Below are 27,971 nucleotides of genomic sequence, written 5' to 3' on the forward strand. Positions count from 1 at the left end.
AGCAGGTGAAATTGATTGTTCATCAGTGTTGCTTCTTAAGGGGATGGTTTGATTTCACAGGAGTTTGACTTGGGGTTGTATTGTGTTTCTTAAGCGCTCCCTTTTATTTATTTTGAGCAGTGTTATTTCCATCCCCATTTTTGCTTAAATCTTTATAAATCAAACAAGGTTTGAGGGAGGGGCTCAAAATCAGCCGCGCAGCCTTTTTGGGTCAGCATCTTCCCTCCTAGGAGGGGGGGAGTATTTTGGGGAGGGGAGAAGAAGCGGATGAGACCTCGAGGGAGAAGCCCCCTCCTCCGCCCTGGACCCGGGAACGGAGTGCGGAGTTTGCGGCCAGACTCCTCGCCCCTTCCCAGGACCCTGGGCCTACCTGGCCGCGCCGTTGTGCGGCAGCCCCCACCCAGAGGCCAAAGACGCAGAGCCCCCCCCCCCTCCAAGAGCTCCGGCCGGGGCGCAGAGCCAGCAGAGGGCGCGAGATGCGCGGCGCGCTTCCCTCCGCGGGGCCGGGCCAAGTTTGAAAAAAGTTTCCCCGCCGGCGTCGGACGAACTCCAGGGAGGGCGATGGCGGCGGGGCAGATCCAACAGGTGAGCGCGCAGGAGACGCCTTTGCAAAAGCGGCCGGGGAGCCCGCGCAACGGGGAAGGACGGGGGTGGGGGTCCTGCCCGAGTGCGCGCTTGCAAAGCCCGGCGCCGCTTGGGGATCCCGAGCCTCGCCGCGCGTTTTGTGTGCCTGGGAGGGGGGCACTCACTTCCCCTGGATTGGCTTCTTCTGGGGGGGGGGGGGTCTGGGGTCTCCACGGGGTGGGGGCGTGTCTTTAATCTGCCTTCCTTTCCTTTGCAAAGACCCCCAAAGGGAAATATAGTTTCCAAAACTTTCAAGTGTCCAAAAGTTTCCACTTCTGTCTTGGCTCGCTCGGGGTGGACTCTCCCTTTCGGAGAGGGTCGCTTGGATGCGTGTAGTTGTGTGTTGCGTTATGCTACGCAGGGAGTTGGGAATCGCGTAGGGGTTAAGTGAGTCCTTGACTTTATAGGAGCCTAGAAGATTGACGGCAGAAAAAGACCTCCTGATCCATCTAGTCTGCCCTTGTACTATTGCCTGTGTTTTATCTTAGGATGGATCTATGTTTATCCCAGGCAGGTTTCAATTCAGTCCCTGTGGATTGACCAACCACGTCTGCTGGGAGTTTGTTCCAAGCATCTACGACTCTTTCAGCAAAATAACATTTTCCTACGTTGCTTCTGATCTTTCCTCCAGCTAACCTCAGATTGTGGCCCCTTGCTTGTTGGAAAGCGACCCCCCCAATAGCCCCCCGCCCAGGCAGCCCCCCTGCCTTCACCTCGAGCTGAGTTTCCTCTCTTTCTTCCTGGCTGGGTGAGACTTTCCTGCCTCCCCCCCCCCCCCCCCCCCCGTTTGTCCAATTTCCAGGAGTTAAAACAAACATTTAAAGACTGGAAGGCTGCCCAGATTTCCGGCTGGAGTGTTTCTACTGTGGAATATTGCACTGCCTACATGCCCCCCTTCGGCCTTTTCCCCCCTTGAGATTGATTGATTGATCGATTCATTCATTCATTGGTTTGATTTGATTAGATTTTATTTTATTTTATTTTATTTTATTTTATTTTATTTTATTTTATTTTATTTGAATGACATCTTTCTTGGGGCGGCTCACAGCATATAATATAAAAATCATACAATTGGGCATACAAACCTAATAAATAATAACAATTATAATATAATATAACAATACAATACAACAGCAAATCTAATTAAATTTAAAATTACAATCTAAAAGTCCCGAGTCTTCGGAGAGGGGTGGCATACAAATCTAATAAATAATAATAATAGTAATAATAATATTTAAAAACAATCACACCAATTCAATCATACAACATAGATCTCATTTCGTTGGGTGAGTCTTAAGACTCTTGGGAAAGGCGAGGAGGGTGGGGGGAGCTGATTCCAGAGGGCTGGGGCCCCCACAGAGAAGGCTCTTCCCCTGGGCCCCGCCAAGCAGCATTGTCTAGTTGACGGGACCTGGAGAAGACCTAATCAGTCACTGGGACTCTTACGGCAAATGCAAAATGCAAACCCTTCTTCCTTCCTTTAATGGAATTTCATTTATTTGACTTCTAATGCTGCCCATTCCCAGTGGGACTCATTTGCTTCCCTCGCTACTTCACGGTTCATCTTTCGCAGATTCACTACTTCACAGGTTTTCAAAGGGGGCTTAAATCCATTGAAAATTTTAAATCCATTAAAAATGCATAAAATTCTTCTACAAGTACGACTGTACTCTATTAAAGAAACTGGTAGGATATCACATGTAGTTCCAGCTGAGAAACATTATAGAATGACTGTTTAATGCAAAGGGTGGGTTTTAAAAGTCCAAATACTCCTTAAATACATTAAAAAAAATATCTTTCCTCTACTTCATGGGAATTTGTTTTTCACGGGTGGTCTTGGAACGCATCCCCCGCGAAAAACGAGGGATCATTGTAGTCCTCAGTTTATGGCCACAATTGAGCCCAATATTTCTGTTACTGAACAAGACAATTATGTGCGGGGGGGGGGGGGTTGCCCCTTTTTATGACCATTTTTGCAGAGTAGTGAAGTGACCCACTGACATAAATGTTAAGCTAGTCACCATTGACTTGGATTCTTGGAAGTTTGCAAAAGGGGGATTGCTCAAGATATTATTAATAATGATGATGATGATGATGATGATGATGATGATGATAATAATAATAATAATAATTACTATTATTATTATTATTATTATTTATTAGATTTGTATGCCGCCCCTCTCCAAAGACTCGGGGCGGCTCACAACAATAGTAAAAGACCATGGTAGTAAGACAAATCTAATATTAAAAGAAATAAATATATGTATGTATGTATGTATGTATGTATGTATCTATATATATAAAACCCCAATAGTTAAAAAACCATACAACACATACATACCAATCATAAAATATAAGAGCCTGGGGGAGGTGTCTCAGTTCCCCCATGCCTGGCGATATAATAATAATAATAATAATAATAATAATAATAATAATAATAATAATAATAATAATAAAATTTATATGCTGCCCCTCTCCAAAGATGCTCACGTTTCTAGCCATAGTTCAGAAGGCAAAGGATGTAATCTTCTCATTAATTTTCAGGTTTAATCTTTTTTCTTAAAAAGTTTGGCGTTTTTGTTCTGATTGGTAGTTTTGCACTTTTAAGATACGTCTTTGTGTTTTAATTTGTGTTTCCAGCTTTTGACATTTTGTGCTTGTTTCTTGAGTCACGTTTCTGCCTCTTAAATTTTACATTTGGGTTTCAATTCGTGTTTTTGGCTGTTAGGTTTTGGGTTTGCTTTGGTTCCTGTCCCTATTTAAACCGTCCCCCGCCTCATGAAAAGTGACTCTAGACAGCACGCCGCAATTCAGTTCAAGATTTAAGTTGTTTTATTTGTGTTTTGATATTTCTCTTTCTGAATTTTGCCCTTTTTTTTAAGTTTCTTTATTATATTTTCACATTGAAAAAATTTCAGATCACATTTTGTTCTGTTTTTACAGATCACAAACCTTCTTTGTTAGTGAGTTACATTATTTTTCAACCTACTATATTCATTATTTCTTATACATTTGTTGTCTAATATTTATTACAATTCCTGAATGATAAATAAAAATATTTACAAGGTATCTGTCGTTCATTTCAATAGTACTGTTGCCTGTTATTATATTACTTCTATATTCTCTTTTGAACCCATTCATGCCATTTTTGCCATGTTCTTTTTGATTTGTTGATTTTATTTCCCTTAATTGAATTAGCAATTTCGTCCATTTCCACACAGTTATATATTTTATCTATTATTAAATTTTCCGTTGGGGTCTGTTTGTTCTTCCATAATTGTGCTATTGCTAATCTTGTTGCTGTGTTTATATGAGTTATAAGAATTAAGGTTTGTTTGCCTTTGTTACCTGCCCTTGTGTTTGTGCAACCGGCTGAAGGTCCCAGATCCATCAGGGATCCAGCAGAAACTGGAATCTGAGAAGGAGTCCGTCCGCCGGGCCATCCAGAAAGAGCTGAAAATCAAGGAAGGGGCTGAGAATCTGCGGAGGGCCACCAAGGACAAGAAGAATTTGGCCCACGTGGATTCGGCCCTGAAGTTGTCCAGCCAGAAGTTGGAACAGTTGCATTGCCAACTCCAAGCGCTCCAAGCACGGATGGTCACCGGGGAGCGAGAACGTAGCCAATCAGGTGGGATGTGGAAGTGCACACAGGCGGGGAATTCTGGGAATTGAAGTCCACACATCTGGCGCATGCTGGCTGGGGAATATTGAGCATGGTGGTCCTTGCCTTTTAAAGTATCCATGCTAGGGAATTCTGGCAGTGATGGGCTGCCGCACAGTGGGCATGGCTCATTTTGTGGGTGTGGCTTAATGGTCACGTGACCAGGGTGGGAGTGGCTTGCCAGCCATGTGACCAAATGGGAGTGGCTTGACAATCCTGTGAGTAGGGAATGGCTTAAAGATCATGTGACTGGGTGGGAGTAGCTTAGCGACCAAGATAAATTTTCTTTTAAAAAAATTATTGAATATTTACATTAAAAGAAACATAAAACACAATATGACAATATAAATTGAAGTGAAAAAAGAATGAAAAAGATATTAAGAATAAAGGCAATGAAGTGATAAAAGTAAGAACAAGATAAAAGAAAAGGAGAAAGATTTTTGTCAACTATATAGATGACATCGTAATCATGAACGACCTTTAGTTTCGGTTGTTAGGTAGCTGTAAATTTCCCTTCAGTTTTAATCATTTGTATTAATGTTATTACCGTAAGTAAATTTAGCATGTAGATGTAGTAATTATGTTTTATCTGGATAGTGCAGAATTTTGGAGTTTGAGTTAGGGGTTTTAATAAACGTCTTTGACATGTCTCGATCAATGTCTTTTACAATTCAATCTATGGCTTGTTTTCAGTGCACTTCTTGTGTTAAGGTTGAACGAGGTTGTTGCCTAGTTTTCTTCTTTTTTAACGATATTTTAAAATATTTTGTGTGTGATAGCCATTGATATCATTTCTCCCAGGCTTTGTAAAAATCCAACTCATCCCTATTTTGCATTTCCATTGTTAATTTTGACAGTTCTGCAGAAGGTAAGTGTTCAAATAGGTGCTTGGACTCTTTTTCAGTGGACGAAGTCACATTATTTGAATAGCCACAAAAAGGACCAATGATAGACGGCATGATTTGTTGAGGAGCACAGTCACATTTTAAGGTCTTGTACTGAACCCACAAGGTTCAGTATGCTAACAGATTAGGCCAGTAGCTCAACTTTCTTTCATTGCTATAAAAGTTCAGTTCTAGATAATGATTAAAGTATTTATCGGTAAAAACATACTATTTAATTGTTTCCTATTTTAAAGGTAATTAAGGATCATACTAAGGTACTAGAGAAAAAAGGGTAATAAAAAAACTATTAAGTATTCAATAAATAGGGCATAAACCTAAGCCCATTACTGAATTCTGGGAATTGAGGTCCGTGCCTCCTAAATCTTGCCGACTGGGGAATTCTGGGAGTTGAGTTCAGAATTTCTGAGTGGTCTCCCATCCCCTCAAGGGACGGCTGCTTAGTTGCCCCCCTGTCTGAGTGGCTTTTGTCTCCTTCCCAGATGCAAAGGGCTCACCCGATTTCAAGCTTTGGGGCAAAGATCCCAGCCACGCTTCAAAAAGGCTGGAAGCTTTGAAGAAACAGCTCCACATTGAGCTGAGAGTGAAGCAGGGAGCCGAGAAGATGCTCCGGGCCTATTCCAGCACGGCAAAGGTGAGTGGGGGGACCCTTTGTCCATCATAGTGCCCACGTCCACCCCTCTCCACTTAAGAGGACGCCTTACGGCTGTGTTTCTCAACAACTTTAAGCTATATGGACTTCCACCTGCCCGAATTCTGAGAAGTGAAGAGCATACATTTAAAACGATTGAGAAATACCAGCTTATTTGTATTTATTTATTTGTTTGTTTATATATTTATTTGTTTGTTTGTTTGTTTATCAATTTATTTATTTATTTATCAGATTTGTATGCCGTCCCTCTCCGCAGACTCAGGGTGGCTAACAACAGCAAAAAGACAATATAAACAAATCTAATATTTAAGTTAATTTAAAAACCCCAATTTAAGAAACCAATCATACATACAGACATACCATGCATAAACTTTTTATAAGCCTAGGGGGAAGGGAAAGTCTCAGTTCCCCCATGCCTGACGACAGAGGTGGGTTTTAAGGAGCTTCCGAAAGGCAAGGAGGGTGGGGGCAACTCTGATATCTGGGCGGAGTTGGTTCCAAAGGGTCGGGGCCGCCACAGAGAAGGCTCTTCCCCTGGGTCCCGCCAAACGACATTGTTTAGTTGACGCGACCCGGAGAAGGACCTAACTGGTGGCTGGGATTCGTGCGGCAGAAGGCGGTCTCGGAGATATTCTGGTCTGATTCCATGAAGGGCTTTGTAGGTAAAGTATTAGCAGTACCGCTTTGTAAAGCCTTTGTAGTAAGAACACACTTAAAATACCGCATCCGGTATGATGCGGCACATGATAAAAAACACGTTCAGATTCTGTGCACTGTTTTATGTTTGTTTTATGTTATATACAATGTGCGAAACCAATAAAAATATTATTTTAAAAAAAAGAGATTCTGGAAAGAGGGCAGAGAAGAGCGACAAAGAGGATGAGGGGGCTGGAGGCTAAAACATAGGAAGAACAGTTGCAGGAACTGGGTAAATGTCTAGTTTAATGAAAAGAAGGACCAGGGGAGACACGATAGCAGTCTTCCAATATCTAAATGTAAAAGATTTATTTTATTTTATTTTATTTTCACCTCCAAACAATGATCAAATAACCACCATACATTATAATAACCAGATTCTTCCTTTCTTTCAATTGTTAGTGTTAATCTACTTATTTCTACACAATCTAATTGATTCTTGACAAATGTCTCTTTTCTTTTATGTACACTGAGAGCATCTGCACCAAAGGAATATTCCTTGTCGGTCCAATCAGAATTCTACTCTACTCTACTCTAATATTTTCTTGATCACATTTTCTTCTTTAGGGATTTCTTCAGTTTTCCAATTTTGTGCAAATACAATTCTAGCTGCAGTTATCATATGAATAATCAAATATACATTTTCTTTAATATATTTCCCTGGTAAGATACGCAACAAGAATTCTCACTTTTTTCCCTTGCCGTATATATTTGAATATTATTTTGTTGGAGACTTTGTTGGAGACTTCCAATATTTGAGGGGGTCAAACCTATTCTCCAAAATACCCCAAATAAAGCATAGAGAGAAGCAACCAAGAACTAACGAGAAATTTCCTAACTGTTAATAAATAATCAGTGGACCAACTTTCGTGGACGCTCCAATATTGGAGGTTTTTAAAAAAGACATTAGACAACCATTTGTCTGAAATGGTGTAGAGTTCCCTACTCAAGAAGGGGGTTGGACTAGAAGACCTCCAAGGTCCCTTCCAACTCTTTTAATTTGTAAAATTCCAATTATACAGCACTAATTTGGTGCTGACCATTAGTTGCCTAGATTCTTGTGTTTAAGCTGGAGTAATTTATTATTTGTACTTATAGGCTGATGTGCATCAGTTTAAGTGGAACTTCAAGTGGGATCCTCATTTTTCACACCTTGTGCACCTGCTGTTCCTCACCTGGGATTCTCTCTTCCTTCTCCAGGAGCGGAAACTCTTGGCAGCTGCTCAGCAAACGTTTCAGGACAGCAAGACGAAAATTGAGCTGATCCGCATGGAGATGTTGAAGCTCTCTCAGGCGACGGGGGCTCCAGGTAACTCCTGGAGCAGCAGGTGCCCCAACCTCCCCCCCCCCTCCTGAACACACACAGACGCACCCTGACTTAATTATAGTTCATAAAATCATATACCAAAATGTCCTACCTGTTAACGACTACTTCACCTTCAACCGCAACAACACATGAGCACGAAATTGATTTAAACTCAATGTCAACCACTCCAAACTTGACTGCAAAAAATACGACTTCGGCAACAGAGTCACCAACGCCTGGAATGCACTACCTGACTTTCTACTCCTAACCCCAAAACCTTTTAACCTTAGACTATCTACAATTGACATATCCCCCTTTCTAAGAGGTCTGTAAGGGGCGTGCATAAGTGCACCACTGTGCCTACCGTCCCTGTCCTATTGTCTTCTTTTGTTACTTTTTATCATTACTTATCTAATATTTTATTTGTACAAATTAGAAACATAGAAGACTGACGGCAGAAAAAGACCTCATGGTCCATCTCGTCTGCCCTTATACTATTTTCTGTATTTTATCTTACAATGGATATATGTTTATCCCAGGCATGTTTTAATTCAGTTACTGTGGATTGATCTACCACGTCTGCTGGAAGTTTGTTCCAAGGATCTACTACTCTTTCAATAAAATAATATTTTCTCATGTTGCTTTTGATCTTTCCCCCAACTAACTTCAGATTGTGTCCCCTTGTTCTTGTGTTCACTTTCCTATTAAAAACACTTCCCTCCTGGACCTTATTTAAATGTTTTGATCGTGTGTCCCCCCCCTTTCCCTTCTGTCCTCCAGACTATACAGATTGAGTTCATGAAGTCTTTCCTGGTCAGTTTTATGCTCAAGACCTTCTACCATTCTTGTAGCCCATCTTGGACCCGTTCAATTTTGTCAATATCTTTTTGTAGGTGAGGTCTCCAGATCTGAACACAGTGTTATTCCAAATTTGGTCTCACCAGCGCTCTATATAAGGGGATCATAATCTCCCTCTTCCTGCTTGTTACACCTCTAGCTATGCAGCCAAGCATCCTACTTGCTTTCCCTACCGCCTGACTGCACTGTTCACCCATTTTGAGACTGTCAGAAATCACTACCCCTAAATCCTTTTCTTCTGAAGTTTTTGCTAACACAGAACTTACCACCCTAAATTACCACCCTATAATTGTTTGACTAAATAAATAAATAAATAAATGAATAAATAAATAAATAAATAAATAAATAAATAAATGCCCTTCCACCTCTGCAGGGGCAGCAGGCGGGGGCCCAGCCTTGCTTCTGGAGCTGCGTTTCGGAGAACTGAGGCATCGCCTGCGGATTGAAGCGGCTGTGGCCGAGGGAGCCAAAAACGTGGTGAAGATCCTCGGTGGACGGCGGGTGCAAGACCGGAAGATGTTGGCAGAAGTGAGTGGAGCTTTGTGCCTACGGATTCTGCAGCCAGAGTTGGTGGCTCTGCATATTTCTAGTCCCTGTGGAGGGCGGAGCCTGCAACTCAAAGGAGCTTCCTGCGCCGGATATGTTGGATTCCCAGGATCCCCCAGCGAAGACGGTCGCTAGATTTGCAGACCTCTGAAACGTCTGGATGGAAGAAAAAAAATCTGCTAGGTCTCACACTCAAATTATCCGTGCTGAATTTTGCATGTTTAAATTCCCTTTAACAACCTGGTCAAAGAAACAGGGCAAAGCCCACTTAGCAAGAGAGGTTTGGGGCTCAGTTGTGGTCATAAATCCAGGACTACCCATCAAACTTTGTTTAGTGGGGGGTTTTTTCTCGGTGTAAAATAATGTTTATTGATTTTTCCAAATTTTTAAAAGAAAATAACATTTTAATAATTTAATACAGACTTAAACTCGATATCTTGAATATGTTACATTTCCATATTCCTTTTAATACATCCTTTCACATTGTCTTTACTTTTGTTACCCATCCAATTGCACCAATTTTTCCAAATTTCATAATATTCTGAGTTGCTAGTTCCCTTAATCTCCTTGATCATCCTACCCATTTCTGCACATCTATAAATATTTTCTATGGTGTTATTTTCTGGCGGGATTTTTCCAGAATTGCGCAAAGGATACCTGTGCTGCCGTAATTATATGGGTAATTAAATATTGTATTTTGGAGGGGTATTTTGTTCATTTTTATTCCTATGAGCATGCACTCCAGGGTAAATTCTATATCTGTTTCTGTTTTGTAGGTTTTATAATGGGGTTTTACCGTTTTTAGCATTTGATATTTGACTTTTTTACTATTGTATTGCATTTTTATATTGTTGTAAACTGCATAGAAGTCAATTAAATTAAATTAAATTTCTTTCTCTGTTACGCTGTGCTCTAGGCTCAGGCCTGTCTTCAGGAATCCTCCCAAAAGATCGATCTCTTTCGACTTGCCCTCGAGCATCTTCTGAGCCAACTTTCTCCAGACGACCCGAAACGAGGGCTGATCAAGCAAGAGATAAGAGACACCTTCTCCCTCGGGGCCCAAGAGTCGCTCCCGACTTCCATCAGGCCCACGGCTCTCACGGGTATCTTTTAAACCACTTGCCATATTTTTCAGAGTATACGACATTTATATAAGTATAAGATGCACCTACCTTGTTTGGGGAGGAGAACAAGGAAAAAAAAGAAAGTCTGCCCCTACCTCTGCCTCCCAGCAATTTGCCTCCTTGCAGCAAAAAGGACGGTTTCAGTTTCGCTTTCAGTTTCAACAACACTGATTTGCACAAAGGGAAAAAAAATCTGCCTTTGTTTGTTTGTTTGTTTGTTTGATTGATTGATTGATTGATTTCTAGGCTGCCCTTCTCCTGAGACTCAGGGTGGCTTACAACATATTGATACATAACATAGAAACATAGAAGATTGATGGCAGAAAAAGACCTCCTGGTCCATCTAGTCTGCCCTTATACTATTTCTGTATTTTACCTTAGGATGGATATATGTTTATCCCAGGCAGGTTTACATTCAGTGACTGTGGATTTACCAACCATGTCTGCTGGAACTTTGTTCCAAGCATCTACTACTCTTTCAGTCAAATCATATTTTCTCACGTTGCTTTTGATCTTTCCCCCAACTAACTTCAGATTGTGTCCCCTTGTTCTTGGGTTCACTTTCCTATTAAAAACACTTCCCTCCTGGACCTTATTTAACCCTTTGACATATTTAAATGTTTCGATCATGTCCTCCCTTTCCCTTCTGTCCTCCAGACAATACAGATTGAGTTCATTAAGTCTTTCCTGATAAGTTTGATGCTTAAGTCCTCGTTCAATGTAATCCATCTCTTTTTGTAGACGAGGTCTCCAGAACTGGACACAGTATTCCAAATGGGGTCTCACCACCGCTCTATATAAGGGGATCACAATCTCCCTCTTACTGCTTGTTATACCTCTAGCTATGAAGCCAAGCATCCTACTTGCTTTTCCTACTGCCCGGCCACACTGCTCACCCATTTTGAGACTGTCATAACAATGGAAGAAATCGAAATTAAATAAAACAGCTAAGAGACTGTTTTTCCCCCTGCAGCCCGAAACAGCTGATGGTGGGGAAGGAGCTAACCGACAATCAGCTGTTTGTGCTAATCGGGCTGTGCTGGAACTGGAAGAGGCTGTTTGCCATTTGCTGCTAGGAGGTAAATTGCTGGGAGGCAGAGGACAAAGGATGGGGGCGAGTGAGCGGGGCTACATTCGGTGTATAAGGCGTACCCAAATTTTCAGCCTCTTTTGGGGCGGGGGAAGAAAGTACGTCTTATGCTCCGAAAAATATAGTATTCTCCAAAGCTTTTGAGGGCAGGACAAGAGACCGTGGGGTGGGAGGAAACGACTGACCATGAGAACAATTAATCAGTGGAATGGCTTTTAAGAAGAGATTCGACAACCTTTTGTCCAGAATAGGGGTCAGGATAGGAGTTTTTTTATTTTATTTATTTTATTTTTATTTATTTATTTTGTCCAATACACAATGAGGGTTTTAGTGGGTATATATGTATATACACATAGTAAAATATAGAGGAGATACTCATAGTAAAATATATCTAAGAAAGAATAGAAAAGAAGATATAGTAATAGAACATATCAATGAAAGAGTAGAAGAAGAGATATAGGAATAGAAGAAAGGAATAGGAGATATAGGAGAGCAATAGGACAGGGGACGGAAGGCACTCTAGTGCACTTGTACTCGCCCCTTACTCACCTCTTAGGAATCTGGAGAGGTCAACCGTAGAAAATCTAAGGGTAAAGTGTTGGGGGTTTGGTGATGACACTATGGAGTCCAGTAATGAGTTCCACGCTTCGACAACTCGGTTACTGAAGTCATATTTTTTACAGTCAAGTTTGGAGCGCTTAATATTAAGTTTAAATCTGTTGTGTGCTCTTGTGTGGTTGTGGTTGAAGCTGAAGTAGGTTGAATTAGATTAGAAGACCTCCAAGGTCCCTTCCAACTCGGTTATTCTGTTAATTTTATTTCAATATTTGTGTGCACCCTGTTCAATACTGCGAATTCAAACCTTGATATTCGTAGGATGCAATTACCAGGCCGGGAGGCAGGAAATCACTTTGAATGACAGGAAGTGCCAATCCGGAGTTTTGTGTATGGGAAAAAAATAAAAACCCAGCCACAATGAAGTCTTGACTCTCATTTGACTTACAAAACTCTGGATATTTAAAAAAAGGAATAAAGACATTCCCTACATAATAACATCCGGACTTTCCAGAAGCTATAAAGATTCAAGTGCAATTTTTTTCAAATTTACTTGCACTAATTTAAAATCCACGACATCAAACCCATTAAATATGATTTTCTTTTCGAGCTTGTCTGCATGCAAATGAAAAGGTAATAAAGATTGTGAAAATAGGTTATTGGAAGCAAAAAATGCCATACTTTTATTGTTATTTAATTTCCTTTCCTTTCTTTTTCATCCATTTATTTCCTTTCCCCTTTACTTTTACTTTTCCCTTTCTTTCTCTTTCTCTCTTCTTACCTTTCCTTCTCTTTCCCTTTCTTTCCCCCCTCCTCTTCTAATATTCCTTCCCCCTTTCCCCCTTTTTTTCCTTTCCTTTAATGAAATTTCTACACTACTCTTCCCCTACAGTGACCCTGGCCAGGTTTATTACATGAAAGTTTTTCCATTTTAGATTTAACAGCATTTTTTTTTTTTACAAAATTAAGGAATGTTCTTGTATGATAAAGAAAAACGTCCTGCCATTTTTAAACAGATTGACTATGTTTAGTATAATAACTCAGAGGTTGTGTATGTGTGTGTTTATATGTAAGCACTTAAGTCAAATGGCAACAAAGCTGCAGACAAGTTTGCCAATTTCCACAAAAACCTCAAAGTACCCCAAAGGAAGAGATGTCTATTTTATTTATTTTATTTATTTATTTATTAGATTTGTATGCTGCCCCTCTCCGTAGAGATTTTCTGAGTATTGTTACCGAAGCAGAATAATCAAAGAACCAAAGAAAGAAAATCCGATTTCTTTCAACTCTAGTGGCTAATTCATGTGGATTTTCCATTCTGAATTATTCTACTAAATGATTTGAATAATCCCAGTAATTTTCTCATTCAAGTACCAAATCTATTTGGAACATTTTTCCTTACAATCCCCCTGAGCAGTAATTTTTACTACACTTGTTAAAAATTACTCTTGGGTCTTGGAGTAATTAAAATAAGTTAATGCCCCAGGGAATCATTTCGACAGATTTTAAGATTCCTCCCTATGGCATATCTGCAGTTGGAAAGTTAAATCTCAGAGCTTAAACCTCCAGTCCCAGAGTGCGAGAAAACCAGAAGAAAAACCAGAGAATGACTACGTCAGCTTCAACCACAACAACACACGAGCACACAACAGATACAAATTTAAAGTAAACCGTTCTAAACTCGACTGCAGGAAATACGACTTTAGTAACCGAGTAGTTGATGCCTGCAACTCACTCTCAGACTCTGTAGTGCCATCACCAAAACCCCAAAACTTTACCTTTAGACTCTCTACTGTTGACCTCTCCCGATTCCTAAGAGGTCAGTGAGGGGCCTGCATAAGTGCACCAGCGTGCCTTCCGTCCCCTGTCCCAATGTTTCTCTCTTACTAGTATCATCAGAGTATCCAGCAAACCTGGAAATCAGGGAATTATCAGGGACATCGGCGGTTCAGGAAATATCAGGGAATCCGTGAAAAAAATGGAATAAATCAGGGAAAACCCCCAAATTGTATTAAAATGTTTAAAAGTCAGGGGAAAATCATAAAAAAACCAAACACAGATCACACTGCTTGGCAGAGTCAAGCAAAAATGAGCATAACTGTGGCAACTTCCTTAGCTACTGATATTTCTCCACAGCTTAGCCATTTGGTATGACGTCCTCTACGACCACGGCCTTAACTAGGTCCCAAGTTATAGGAAAATATCAGGGAATTTTAAAATGATTTTCCCCTGGAAACCCTGATCATGTATATAAATATTATTATATTTTGTATACCACCAATATGTACTTGACAAAACAAACAAACAAGTGAATTAAATAAAATTCGGAAAAACAGGCTTCCGGTTTTCCTGTTGTGCTACTTTTCGTACGCTGGAGGCTTCAGGAAGCTTCCCTGACTTGTATCTCTTTGGCTACACACCTGGTGGTTCTTCTCTTTGGCTTACAGGTAGCCTTCAAGTACGTCTGTTAGGCTGCGAGGATCTCTTGGAGAAGGTCTTGGGCCGTTCCCGTGTGGTCACTTCCTTGCCTCTTCCCACCAGCCATGGAGACCTCAAGCTTTTGAGTCGGACGCGGGTTGCGGTCAACATCCCCAGCAGGTCTCCAGGCAAACTCCTTTGCCCGGAGAAGGAACTCAGCAGTGAGTGTCCAAGGTCCTCATTGAAAGGGACCACAGTGGATAGACCCGAATCAGGTTTATTATCCAAATAAGAGTGATCAGTGATGTGGGTAATAAAGAGATATCCTATAAGAACCTAAGAAGAGCCCTGCTGAATCGGGCCAAAGCCCCTCAAGTCCAGCATTCTGTGTCCCACAGTGGCCCACCAATTGTCCATGGGGATTTGGGGCAGAAGGAGAAGGCAAGACCCTCCCTTTCCCTTGACCCCCAACAAATGCCCCAAAGGTTTGATGTCACCTCTGGTTCTTCTTTCTTCCTTCGGCAGAAGAAGTCCTTGCAATTCTCAAGGTCGACAACAAGGTTGTGGGTCAGACCAACTGGGGGCCAGTTAGCCGGCAAGCCTGGAACCAGAGTTTCACGGTTGAGCTGGAGAGGGTAAGTCTGCACTTCAGCCACCTCAAAACCTTCGCTTGTAAAAGGAGGAAAGTACAAATCGGCTTTAAAAGAAATACACAGCATAGAGACACAGCAGTCGGTGACAGAGTAAGAGTAAGAATGAGAATGAAAGAATACAAGAGAAGAGATAATAGAATAGAATGCAAGAGGAGAGAAGAGAACATAAGAGAATAGAAGGGAAGAGACGAGAGAATAGAATACAAGAGAAGAGAATACAAGAGAATACAATAGAGAAGAGGAGAATGGAATGCAAGAGAAGAGAAGAGAGAATAGAATATAAGATAATAGAATAGAAGGGAAGAGAAGAGAAGAGACAATAGAATAGAATAGAATATAAGAGAAGAGAAGAGAGAATACAAGAGAATAGATAATAGAATAGAGAATAGAATAGAAATAGAATAGTATAAAAGAGAAGAGAATACAAGGGAAGAGGAGAGAGAATAGAATACAAAAGAATACAAGAGAAGATAGAATAGAATAGAACAGGACAACCCCCAAACCACTAATCCCCTGCCACTGTTGCCACAAGGAGCAGATCCACGTCAGCGGAAGGGCTCCTTCTTCCCCTGACCCTTCTTCCCTTTGCCCCGCAGTCTCGAGAGCTGGAGATCCTGGTCTATTGGCACGACTGGCGCCAGCTCTGCGGGGTGGCCTTTCTGCGCCTGGACGCCTTCCTGGACAACGCCCGGCACCCCATGGCGGCTTCCCTCGAGCCCCGGGGGAGGCTCTTCCTGGAGGTGAGGCTGGAATCGTTTGCAAAATAGTGATGCCCGCTTCCTTTAACAGCCGCCTTGCTTGGCAACGTTGAAATCGAAGTCCACAAGTCTTGGCGCTCCCTAATTCACAAGCCGCCTTCTTCCTTCCTCCGTAGGTGATGTTCAGCCAGCCGGTCGTAGAGACCCACACCAAGCTGCAACGGCAGAAGCGCATTTTCCCCAAACAGAAAGGTAGGGGAGAGGGGTTCTTTCGAGTTGAGTTTTGCGGAGAAATGCTGGACATCCAGAATCAAGACGCCTGGCGGAAACGTTTCCGAACCTTTCACCAAAATGCCGTTAATGTAAAGGAGGCATAGGAACCTACTACCACTTATGGTGGACGTGTCCAAAGGCAAAAGTTCTTTTTCTGCTGTCAATCTTCTAGGTTTCTATATTTCTCTGGAAAGTAAAAAATAAATGTATATAAGAAGGCCCACCCAGAGCACTGGTTGAGCTTCGCTGGCTTTGTTGTCCTCCCCTGCAGGGAAAGAGTTCCTCCGAGCTTCTCAGATGAACGTCAACATTGCCACCTGGGGACGCTTGATGATGAGCCTTCTGCCCCCTTGCAGTTCCTTGAATGCTTCGAGCCCCCCTTTCCGAGGGCCTCTGCTGCATCCAGATGTTGCTTCTGCAGCAGCTGTTGCCGAGGAGAGCCTGGGTCCCTTGGCCTCCAGGTAAGCCAATGTCGGAATCTAGTTTGTTCGATCCGTTGGTTGGTGGGTAGAACCTAAGAACCCAAGAAGAGCCCTGCTGAATGGGGCCAAAGCCCATCGAGTCCAGTGTTCTGTGTCACACAGTGGGCCCCCAGATGTCCCTGGGGATCTTGAGCAGAAAGAGAAGGCAAAGCCCTCTTCTCTTCTATTCTTTAATAACATATTACTAGAAAAAAATGGAGTTAAAATGAAAAGATATATATATGCTAACAATATGACAATCTGCAAACAATTTAGAAAGGTGTAAGTTAAAACAATCAAGTAAAGAGAGAGCAAGGTCTTCGGAGAGGGGCGGCATACAAATCTAATAAATTATTATTTATTTATTTATTTATTTATTTATTTATTTATTTAAAGTTGTGTGTTTATACTTGTATCTATTATATATTTGTATATAAAATATTTATATTCCAATTTTTTTAAAAAATCAAAATATCTCTTCCAAATTCAGCACTTCTCTTCCAGTGAAGCCGACTGGGGGGAATCAGCAGCCGCCCCCCAAGCCCCCCCGCCTCTTTCTGCCTCTCTCCCAGAAGGAAACGGTCGCGTCTCCAACAGATCTGGGGGTAAGTTTGGCTCCGTTCGGTTGGTCCTTTGGGCCCTGGTGAATTTTTGTTTCTGTTGGGGAAGTTGTAGATTCCGAGGACGTAAAGCAGTCATGGGTTGCTAGCTGGTATGCGCTACAGTGCGTACCAGTAACGAAAGTGGAGCTGTGCACGCAACTACGGGTGACCCATCTTTTGGTGACTGGCCCAAAGTTGGTTGATTGCCCAGTGGTCTCCAGTCCTTCCCTGCGTTCTCTCTTTAGGACCAGAAGATTTGCCTCCTCCAGGAAAAAACAGGCAACTTGCGACAAACCAGCACCAGGTACAAACCAAAACAGGAGTGATGTTAACCAGGTCTGTCCTTCCTTCCTTCCTTCCTTCCTTCCTTCCTTCCTTCCTTCCTTCCTTCCTTCCTTCCTTCCTTCCTTCCTTCCTTCCTTCGCCTTCCTTCCTCCCTCCCTGCTGCCTTCTTTTAATTTATATTGCCAATTATTTGCACATGGCAACTCAAGGCAGCCTACAGAATATAAAACCTCATTTAAAACAATAAAATTAATGAAAAGGAATGAAATAAATTTATGATATGGTATGGTGTTATGTTTAATTTTTAACAAGATTTGTATGCCACCCAACTCCAGTGGACTCTATGTATGGTGTATTGTATGCTATGGCATACATACTATACTGTACTGTACTATACTATACTAGAATTATATTACATTACATTATATACTGCTCAAAAAAATAAAGGGAACACTTAAACAACAGAATATAACTCCAAGTAAATCAAACTTCTGTGAAATCAAACTGTCCATTTAGGGAGCATATCTCTTCTTCTATTCTTTTATTGATTTGTTTTATTCCTATATCTTCTCTTCTGTTCTTTCTTAGATATATTTTACTGTCAGTATATCCTCTACAACCTTCATTATGTATTTTACTATGTGTATACCCACTAAAACCCTCATTGTGTATTGGACAAAATCAATCAATCAATCAAATAAATAAAAATTTCATTTTGTTATCAGCACATTCAACCTTGTACAGAACAAAGTATTCAATGAGAATATTTCATTCATTCAGATCTAGGAGTTGTTCTTTGAGTGTTCCCTTTATTTTTTTGAGCAGTGTATTATTATTTACAATACATTATAAATTTGTTTGATTCTTTTTTATTAATTTTAAAGTTTGAAAGGAGGCTATAATATATAATATAATGTAATATATAAGCTTTAAAGGAGGTTATAATATATAATATAATAATCTATAATATAATGTAATATATAATTAGTATAATATAGCATATAATAATAACATATAACATATTCCTTTCCAGGAGGACCCTTCTGCAGCTTGAAGACTTCTGTTGCGTGGCCGTGCTTGGTAGGGGCCATTTTGGAAAGGTAGAGTAAACCTAGAGTAGAGATCACGTGACCCTGGGATGCTGCAACCATCGTAATCACCCGCCCAAATTTTGATCACGTGACCACGGGGCAGGTTCGAACGGTCATAAGTGTGAGGACCAATTGATGAGTCCCTTGCCTGGCGTCTGAAGTTAGATCACGTGGGGATGTTGTGATAGTCATATAAGTGGTTGCTAGTTGCTTTTTTGTTTGCGGCGGGGGGAGGTAACTGTTGTAACTTTGAACTGTCGCTAAATGAAAGGTTGTAAGTCCAGGACTAGCGAGCAGGCCAAGAATTGATGTGAAGTATTTCTTCATTATAAAACGCTTTGGTTGTTTCAGCGTTTGGGGGGCAGGTGCTAAACTACAGGGGGGAACTAGGCTTCATTTTGGCCTGTTCACAAGAGAATTGGATGGCTCCTTCTAGGTCTTGCTCGCCCGTCACAAAGCGAACCAGAAGCTCTTTGCCATCAAAGCTCTGAGGAAGCAGGAGATCATTAGCCGAGATGACCTGGACAGGTGAATGTTGTTTGACTTGTAAGGATGGCATTTGGTTTTTCCTGCAGGAGGGAGCCCAGAGTGATTTGATTTAATAATTTAATTTTGCTTTACTTTACTTTAATTAATTTAATTTAATTTGACTCAAAATGGGTGAACAGGGCGGTCAGGCAGTAGAGAAAGCGAGTAGAATAGAATAGAATAGAATAGAATTTTTTATTGGCCAAGTGTGATTGGACACACGAGGAATTTGTCTTGGTTCATATGCTCTCAGCGTACATAAAATAAAATATACATAGTAGAATGCTTGGCTGCATAGCTGGAGGTATCACAAGCAGGAAGAGGGAGGTTGTGACCCCGCTGTGTAGAGCGCTGGTGAGACTCCATTGGGAATAATACTGTGTCCAGTTCTGGAGACCTCACCTACAAAAAGATATTGACAAAATTGAACGGGTCCAAAGACGGGCTACAAGAATGTCGGAAGGTCTTAAGCATAAAACGTATCAGGAAAGACTTCATGGACTCCATCTGTAGAGTCTGGAGGACAGAAGGAAAAGGGGGGACATGATGGAAACATTTAAATATGTGAAAGGCTTAAATAAGGTCCAGGAGGGAAGTGTTTCTGCATTCTGGACTATTTTGCAGACTCCGAACACTTTTCAGGGGTAGCCCCATGTAGAGCGCATTGCAACAATCAAGACGAGAGGTGATGAGGGCCTGAGTGACATTGCCAACTACGTAAAAAACTTTAAAAAATGAATCAAAAACAATTTACTATGTAACTGTGTAATTATTGTTATGACACTTTGTCATGTTTTATTGTTGTTTGTAACATAAAATTTGAAAATAAATAAAAAGTAATTTTTAAAAAAAAACCTCAAAACGTTCATTATAAATGTAATTCTTTTTCGGGATGGAGCTGATAGTGAACGTTGTTATATTTCCTTTCCTGAAAAGGAGTGTATGATTGTTGTTTATTTGGTGAATTTATATTCATTGGACTCTGAGCTGCATGCAAAGTTAAAAATACAGAATAATGCAAACAAACAAACAAACAAACCCCCAAACCAAATAACAAATCATTAAAAAATAATAATAAAAGGCATTTTTTTTAGGAAAGGGGCTAGTCCTCATGAAAGTGAAAGAAGGGGAAATGAAAGGGGAAAACATACTTCCAGGAACAAAGAATGTATTTTGATGTTTCCTCAACGTTTTCCTCTCTGGCAGCTTGTATTGTGAGAAACGTATTTTTGAGGTCATCAACGCTTCTGGGCATCCCTTCCTGGTCCACCTGTTTGCCTGTTTCCAGACTTCGAGTCATGTATGTTTTCTGATGGATTATGCTCCTGGTGGGGACCTCATGACGCACATCGGCTTCCACAATTTCTCTGAAGAGACCGCTCGGTGAGTCCATGAAAAACACAGAACGGAGCGTAGCAGAATTGTAGAGGTCATAGAAACATAGAAGTCTGACGGCAGAAAAAGACCTGGTCCATCTAGTCTGCCCTTATACTATTTCCTGTATTTTATCTTAGGATGGATCTATGTTTATCCCAGGCAGGTTTACATTCAGTCACTGTGGATTTACCAACCACGTCTGCTGGAAGTTTGTTCCAAGCATCTACTACTCTTTCAGTCAAATAATATTTTCTCATGTTGCTTTTGATCTTTCCCCCAACTAACTCCAGATGGTGTCCCCTTGTTCTTGTGTTCACTTTCCTATTAAAAACACTTCCCTCCTGGACCTTATTTAACCCTTTGACATCTTTAAATGTCTCGATCCTATCCCCCCTTTTCCTTCTGTCCTCCAGACTATATGGATTGAGTTCGTTCAGTCTTTCCTGATACGTTTTATGCTTAAGACCTTCCACCATTTTTGTAGCCCGTCTTTGGACCCGTTCAGTTTCATCCCTCTCTTTTTGTAGGCGAGGTCTCCAGAACTGGACACAGTATTATTCCAAGTGGGGTCTCACCAGCGCTCTATACAGCAGGATCATAATCTCCCTCTTCCTGCTTGTGATACCTCTAGCTATGCAGCCAAGCATAGTCATCTAGTTCAACGCCCCTACCCCACCCGTTCAAGCAGGAGAACCTAGGCCGGCTCTGTTGTTAACTTCAGACATTGTCTAGGTGCCCAATTCTTAGCAACCTGCCTGCTTTCCATTGAGGACCTGGATGAGTCAAAAAGAGGGCTGTGAAAATTTTTACTGACCGTGGACATAAGTTGTTTTAACTCCTAGCCGCAAAATGACTCTATAGAGCACCACACACCAAGACAACTAGACACAAGGACAGTTTTTCCCCGAACGCCATCACTCTGCTAAACAAATAATTCCCTCAACACTGTCAAACTATTTACTAAGTTTGCAGTATTATTAATCTTCTCAAGGCTCCTAACATCCATCTCCTCCCACTTACGACTATATGACTGTCACTTGTTGCTTGTATCCTTAAGATTTATATTAATATTGATGGATTCCTGATTACTTATTTGTACCCTATGACAATCATTAAGTGTTTGTACCTTATGATTCTCGACAAATGTATCTTTTCTTTTATGAACACTGAGAGCATCTGCACCAAGACAAATTCCTTGCGTCTCCAACCACACTGGGCCAATAAAGAATTCTATTCTATTCTAAAATTCTATTGTATTCTATATTCTATTGTATTCCATCCTTTCTATTCTATTTTATATTCTGTATTCTATTCCATTCCTTTCTTTATATTCCATTCAATATTCTGTTCTATTTTTGATTCTATTCTATTTTCTATTCTATTTTTTATTATTTTATCTTCTATTCTATCTTCTATTCTATTTTATTTTCTATTCTGCATTCCATTCCATTCCATTATGTTCCATTCCATTTCCTATTTTATTCCATATTCTATTTTATTCTACTCTATTTTCTATTCTATATTCTATTCCATTCTGTTCCATTCCATTCTCGTGACAGCTGTCAGCCTGGAGAGCTTCAAGGCAGGATTAGACAGATTCATGGAAGCCAAGTGTATTGGTGGTGATTGAAACGATGTCCAAGTGCCGCCTGTATGTTGGTTGAGGCAGGCAGGGTTCCCTTGGGTCCCATTTGTTGGGGGTCAAGGGAAAGGGAGGGTCTTGCCTTCTCTTTCTGCTCAAGGTCCCCATGGACTATTGGGGGGCCACTGTGGGACACAGAATGATGGCCTCTATGGGCTTGGGCACGATTCACCAGGGCTTTTATGTTCTTATTCTATTTTTTATCCCTAATTTCTATTCTATTCTTCTATTTTATTCTAATTGTGTGCCCTTAATTATGGTGTGTGTTTGACCCTCTTCCCTGTCCAACCCTTTCCTTTCCAAGGTTCTGCTCCGCCTGCGTTGTCTTAGGTTTCCAGTTCTTACATGAGAAGACCATCATTTACAGGTAAGACACCAGAAACGCAAGATTGGAACTCAGCCCCCTAGGTTCTAGACCAGCACCCCCTCCGTCATTTCCCCAAACTGGCTCTCCGTCTCCTTAATAACCGGCTTCCCTTTCGCCTCCCATCTCCGTTTTCCCCACCGTTCCTTCCGCAGAGACCTGAAAATGGACAACTTGCTTCTAGACGCTGAAGGGTTTGTGAAGATCGGGGACTTCGGACTTTGCAAAGAAGGTGAGAGGAAGGCAAGAGGGGAGGGGGGGATAGTGGTGAATATTTGCAATCCAGGGACATAGAAACATAGAAGACTGACGGCAGAAAAAGACCTCGTGGTCCATCTCGTCTGCCCTTATACTATTTCCTGTATTTTATCTTAGGATGGATCTATGTTGATCCCAGGCAGGTTTCAATTCAGTCACTGTGGATTGACCAACCACGTCTGCTGGAAGTTTGTTTCAGTCAAATAATATTTTCTCATGTTGCTTTTGATCTTTCCCCACAACTAACCTCAGATTGTGTCCCCTTGTTCTTGGGTTCATTTTCCTATTAAAAACACTTCCCTCCTGAACCTTATTTAACCCTTTAACATATTTAAGGTTTGTCCAACTCTCGCTTGTCCCACTTCCCAGGTGTCGGTTTTGGAGACCGGACCAGCACTTTCTGTGGCACCCCAGAATTCCTGGCTCCGGAAATTTTGACGGACCCATCCTACACCCGGGCAGTGGACTGGTGGGGTCTCGGTGTGCTGATTTTTGAGATGCTCGTGGGAGAGGTGAGCGGATAACCTCACTCGGTCTTCTTAAGCATCAAGGGCAGCAGAGCAGACAAAATTATCACATGCAAATAATAATAATAATAATAATTATTATTATTATTATTGATTGATTGATTGATTGATTGATTGATTGGATTTGTATGCCGCCCTTCTCCGGAGACTGGGGCGGCTAACAGCAATAATAAAACAGCATATAATAATCCAATACTAAAAACAATTAAAAACCCATTATAATAAAAAGCAAACATACATACAGACATACCATGCATAAAATTGTAAAGGCCTAGGGGGGAAAGGGTATCTCAATTCCCCCATGCCTGGTGGCAGAGGTGGGTTTTAAGTAGCTTACGAAAGGCAAGGAGAGTGGGGGCAATTTTAATCTCTGGGGGGAGTTGGTTCCAGAGGGCCGGGGCTGCCACAGAGAAGGCTCTTCCCCTGGGTCCTGCCAAGCGACATTGTTTAGTTTATTATATTTGTATGCGCCCAGCTCCGAAGACTCCGAAGATAAATATTAAGATGAAAACAGCAAATTAATAACCCTGCAAAACCTCCTAAAAAAAGGGATAAACCTAGATGGGCTACACTGTCTAAAAAATTAAATCAATATACAAAGAACATAAAAACAAATTCGGCTTTCAAAAGAACAGTACCCTTGATAAGCTTTTATTAGGCCCAGAAGAAGGAAAGAAAATATAAAAAATCTACAACTTCCTTTTAGAATAGGACACACTTGATGGGGAAGTTAAAGGGACAGTGATTGCACTGGCTCAAAATTTTGAGTATTCGATTAAATTAAATGAATGGGGAAAAATTTGGAGCACAAATTATAAATTAACGGTGCCAACTTCTTATAAAGAAAACCAATATAAAATGTTTTGCAGATGGCACCTGCCACCTGCCCAACTAGCCAAAATGTTTCCTAACATGTCACCACTTTGTTGAATTCCTCTTAGACAAAAGCTGGTGACTTTCGGCCAGCCTACCTCATAGGTTTGTTGTGTGGCCAGGAGGCTGTTTTGAACTGCCCTGGGGGGGAAAAGGTAGGTGAGACACCGCAGGATTAAAACAGCTCCAAATTCTTTCCTTCCAAAGTCTCCGTTCCCCGGGGACAACGAAGAGGAGATGTTTGACAGCATCATCAGCGAAGACGTCCGATTCCCACGATTCCTCTCAGAGCTCAGCACTTCGCTTATGCGCAAGGTAGCGTTGTGGATTCGTGGTGGGGCCCTGTAGCAAAGTTTGGGGCTGGACTGGAACCCAGTTCCCTGGGGTTTTTTTTCCATTTTTCTCCCCAGCTTCTTCAAAAGTGTCCTGAGCGACGTCTCGGAGCAGGAGAGAAAGACGCCGAGGAGATTAAGAGCCACCCGTTTTTCATAGTACGAAGGTTCATTCTCTCTCTCTCTCTCTCTCTTTCTCTGCCTTCTCACAAAATTCCCTTTTCTTGCGTTTCCAATCTCTTGAATCCACACTTAAGCTGAGCCCCAAAAGGAGTCACAGGTGGTGAGCTGAAGAAATTCATTCATTCATTCATTCATTCATTCAATTATATTTCTGTGCCGCCCTTCTCGAAGTGACTCAGGGCAGCGTACAACATTATAAATGCAAACCATATAGTATATGAGAAAGCTAATTAAAGGGACATATACAAAATTAAGAAAAAATCTAAACCCCCTTATGCAATCATCCAATTCAATCATTCATAAAGGCCGGGGACAATTGTGTTGCTCATGGCCCCCATGCCCACCAGCAGAGGGAGGTCTTCCGAGTTTTACCAGGAGGGAGGGGGCAGTACATATCCCCGGAGGGAGTTTGTTCCAGAGAGCCGGGGCCACCACAGAGAAGGCTCTTCCCTTAGGCTCCACCAGACATTCTCCCCCTAAAAAAATTAATTCAAAAAAAAAAAAGAGAGAGAGAGAGAGAGATGGTGGTGTCCATGGACCAGCACCAAGAGAATTGGTTCTGTGACATCATCGTAACATCACCAGCAGCTAGCTATTGGTTCAGGCAAACCGGTCTGAACCGAGAGGAATCCACCTGCCTCGTGTAAGTGTAAGGACGGGTGAACATAAGTCAATTTTTCAGTGTTGGTTTAACTTCGAACGATTTGTAAGTCGAGGACTAATTTTGTGCTGCCAGATGGTATTATGATTGTGACTCCCAGAATTGCACAAGTTGAGTGGGTGTCAAGGGTCCAGATAGCATCCAAACTAAATCAGAATCGGAGTCAAAGTTCCAATTGATTGCCGGAGCCCTCCTGGTACCTACAGTGGGAAGTCTGGACCTGGGTTTCCCACCCAGTTGAAAGCTCACCTCCCTCGTCCCCCCACCCACAAACCTCTCACGTTGCCCCTTAGATTGTTCCAGCGTGGCCAGCCCTCCTTCCACTTCCGCCCAGGCGGGTGGGCACAGGATGTCCTTGAACCCTAGAAAGGAGGCTTTGCTGCTGTATCTGCTCCCTCCTGAAAATCCCCCCTCCCAGTCCCTGTAAACATCAGGGTGTGGCAAACCGTTGATTGACCCCCAGCTCCTGCACCAGCTGGACAGAGGGCCCTTGTTGACTTCTGTTCCTCTCTCTCCCTTCTTCCCTCTGCCTCCCCCCCCCAGGAGATGAATTGGACGGCTCTCTTCGCCCGGAAGCTCAAGCCCCCTTTGGTGCCCGTCCTCAAAAGTGCCACAGATGTCAACAACTTTGAGAAGGAGTTCACCTCTCAAAGGCCAGTGCTGACCCCTCCCGACAACACCCCCGCCCTCTCGGCCGAGGAACAAGCCCGGTTTAAGGATTTCGACTTCCTTTCCCGGCACCTCCTGGATGGCTGAGTTTGGGCCTGACCCTGGCACTGCTGCTCAAGATCCATCATCCCCGCCCCGGCCACCTCCGTTGCTGCTCAAGACAAGCTTTAACAAATGACCGTTTGGAGAAACCAACATTTCCAAGCATTTTTTTTTTTAACCTTTTTCCAGGCAAAATTATTTAATCCTCTAGGGACCGTATACTCCAAACATGGCAACTTTTAAGACTGGTGGACCAAGTTTGGGGACCCCCGATTTCTAAGAACTGGCCATCTTCCATCCGTTCCCCACTAATTCTGAATTGTTGGACGGGCCCAACAATTTATAGAGAGAGAGGTTTCACCCTGGATAGTTGTGAGCCTTGAAGAGGATTTTATTCACAGCCTTCTTAAAAGTTGTGCATGTAAAAGTCACTCCTGCCGTTTGGAGTTTGGAAAATCTGAAAAATCCATCAAGTGCCCCCAAAAGTTTTGCTTGTAGCATCCAGTAGACTAACCAACCAACTCGACATTCAAGGAGCGTTTCGGTTGGTTTCCTCCAAGAAAGACAAGATGGAGCATCCAAAAAGCAGGATGAGGACCACAGTTGTGTGTTTGGGAACCTCGACTTCTCTCCAACCTCCAAAGATGCTTTCTAGTGTTTCCAAATACCAGAAAACCTAATACCCTTTGTTCGATGCGTACGACTGGAACCCAACACTCCGGATTGGGGGGGGGGTTGTCTGCATTTTACAACGAAATGTGTCAATTTCGAACCAGATATGAAGGAACCTGGCTCTCCAAAAAATATTTTCCTTTGGAGATGTAGGATGTGGTTTGCACTATTTAGGTTTTTCTCGAGCTTGGCAACTTTGACGATGGTGCACCTCAACTCTCAGGATTCTCCCAGGCTGATTTGGGAAACTCTGGGGGTTGGAATCCACCCGTTTTGAAGGTGTCCAGGTTCAGGGGTCTCCAACCTTGGATATTTTTAAAGACTTGTTGGACTTCAACTCCCAAAATTCCTTGTCCACAAGTCTTAAAAATGGCCAAGGTTGGAGACCCCTGATTTAAAGGAGGAAGTATTTGACCCACTTGGATCGCCTAGAACTCCCCTCCCCCCAGCCCTGGAGGGGGGGAAATCTCCCTCCCCCCCATCCCATTGGGTCCCACAGCTGAAAACATCTGGCCATATCGGACCTCCAGCTAGGTGGGAGGTGGAACGATCAGCGGGCAGAATGCAGGTTCTGATCAGTGTGGAATTTGAACACTTATTCTCCCGCGGACGACTGCGAGAGATGTCCAGTGTTGGTCAAGAACAAAGCGAGTCTGTTCTTCAGCTCGTGGCTTTGGAAACAAAGGGAGCCTTTTGCCTCGTTCCCGGACAATGGCTCTCTTTCAAGCCGGTCCCTCTGTCAGGCGTCCGCTGCCTCGGTTTCCCTGTCTGCTTCGCCTCCAGAGATGACACTTTTGGGGGCAGTCGAGTGAATTTGTGCGAATTGTATGGGTTTTTTCCCCCCTCCCTTCCTCCGTGGGGTGCAAACTCCATGGAGGGAAGAGAGGGAACAAGGGATGCAAAGAGCGTCTCGCCTTTCGGCCGTTCACGGTGATGGAATTAATTTAACATTAAACTCATTTCAATAAGAAAGAAAAGCACGTTTTCTACGACAGTTGAGCAGGAAATGCTATTCCACCCCCACCCAGCTGCAAATCCATGTCCTGGGTTACCTGGCGTCTCCAGTCCAGCCGGGGATGATAGGCACCATAGTACAAGATACCCAGGAGTGTGTGGTGATGCTGAAGAGACCCATGTGAGTTGGGTACCACAGAAACCATCTCCGTAATAGGCTTCTACTCATCGCCGCAATTCAGGACGGGATTCTTGTAGCGAAGCCGCGTGGCGGTGAACTCGGTCGCATCCGATTTGAGGAGGCTTTTTGGCACTGTCGCTAAGCGAATCGTTAAGTCATTAAATGAATTGTGCAATTGTTAAGTGAATCCGATTGACCTCGCTTGGTGGAAGC

The 27,971-nt window shown here is 42.3% G+C and overlaps 1 protein-coding gene across 2 annotated transcripts; it reads left to right on the forward strand.

The window, feature by feature from the left end:
- The first annotated feature begins 59 nt into the window (after positions 1-59).
- On the forward strand, positions 60-27,940 carry PKN3 (protein kinase N3). Of its 2 annotated transcripts, none has more exons than XM_070758590.1 (22): positions 60-585; positions 4,003-4,252; positions 5,670-5,821; positions 7,736-7,844; positions 9,073-9,227; positions 10,162-10,348; positions 14,462-14,653; positions 14,958-15,067; positions 15,682-15,825; positions 15,960-16,035; positions 16,328-16,517; positions 17,008-17,122; positions 17,365-17,423; positions 18,438-18,504; positions 18,932-19,023; positions 20,230-20,406; positions 22,347-22,409; positions 22,562-22,638; positions 23,034-23,176; positions 24,272-24,379; positions 24,475-24,555; positions 25,784-27,940. In XM_070758590.1, exons 1-22 carry the CDS (start codon positions 268-270, stop codon positions 25,994-25,996), a joined length of 3,078 nt encoding a protein of 1,025 aa, XP_070614691.1. In that variant the 5' UTR covers positions 60-267; the 3' UTR covers positions 25,997-27,940. The 2 variants fall into 2 exon arrangements, with proteins under 2 accessions (XP_070614691.1, XP_070614690.1); XM_070758589.1 differs by having other exon boundaries at positions 205-585; positions 24,475-24,563; positions 25,784-25,863.
- The last annotated feature ends 31 nt before the right edge of the window (positions 27,941-27,971 follow it).

This window comes from Erythrolamprus reginae, chromosome 8, assembly GCF_031021105.1.
Source record: "Erythrolamprus reginae isolate rEryReg1 chromosome 8, rEryReg1.hap1, whole genome shotgun sequence".
NCBI classification, from domain to species: domain Eukaryota; kingdom Metazoa; phylum Chordata; class Lepidosauria; order Squamata; family Dipsadidae; genus Erythrolamprus; species Erythrolamprus reginae.

Bases quoted from the DNA above. Each gene is read 5' to 3' on its own strand.
- PKN3 (XM_070758590.1), top strand. From the start codon at position 268: ATGAGACCTCGAGGGAGAAGCCCCCTCCTCCGCCCTGGACCCGGGAAC. The intron at 19,024-20,229 runs GTGAATGTTGTT...CCTCTCTGGCAG, and splicing joins AGCCGAGATGACCTGGACAG to CTTGTATTGTGAGAAACGTA. The intron at 24,380-24,474 runs GTAGCGTTGTGG...TTTTCTCCCCAG, and splicing joins GCACTTCGCTTATGCGCAAG to CTTCTTCAAAAGTGTCCTGA.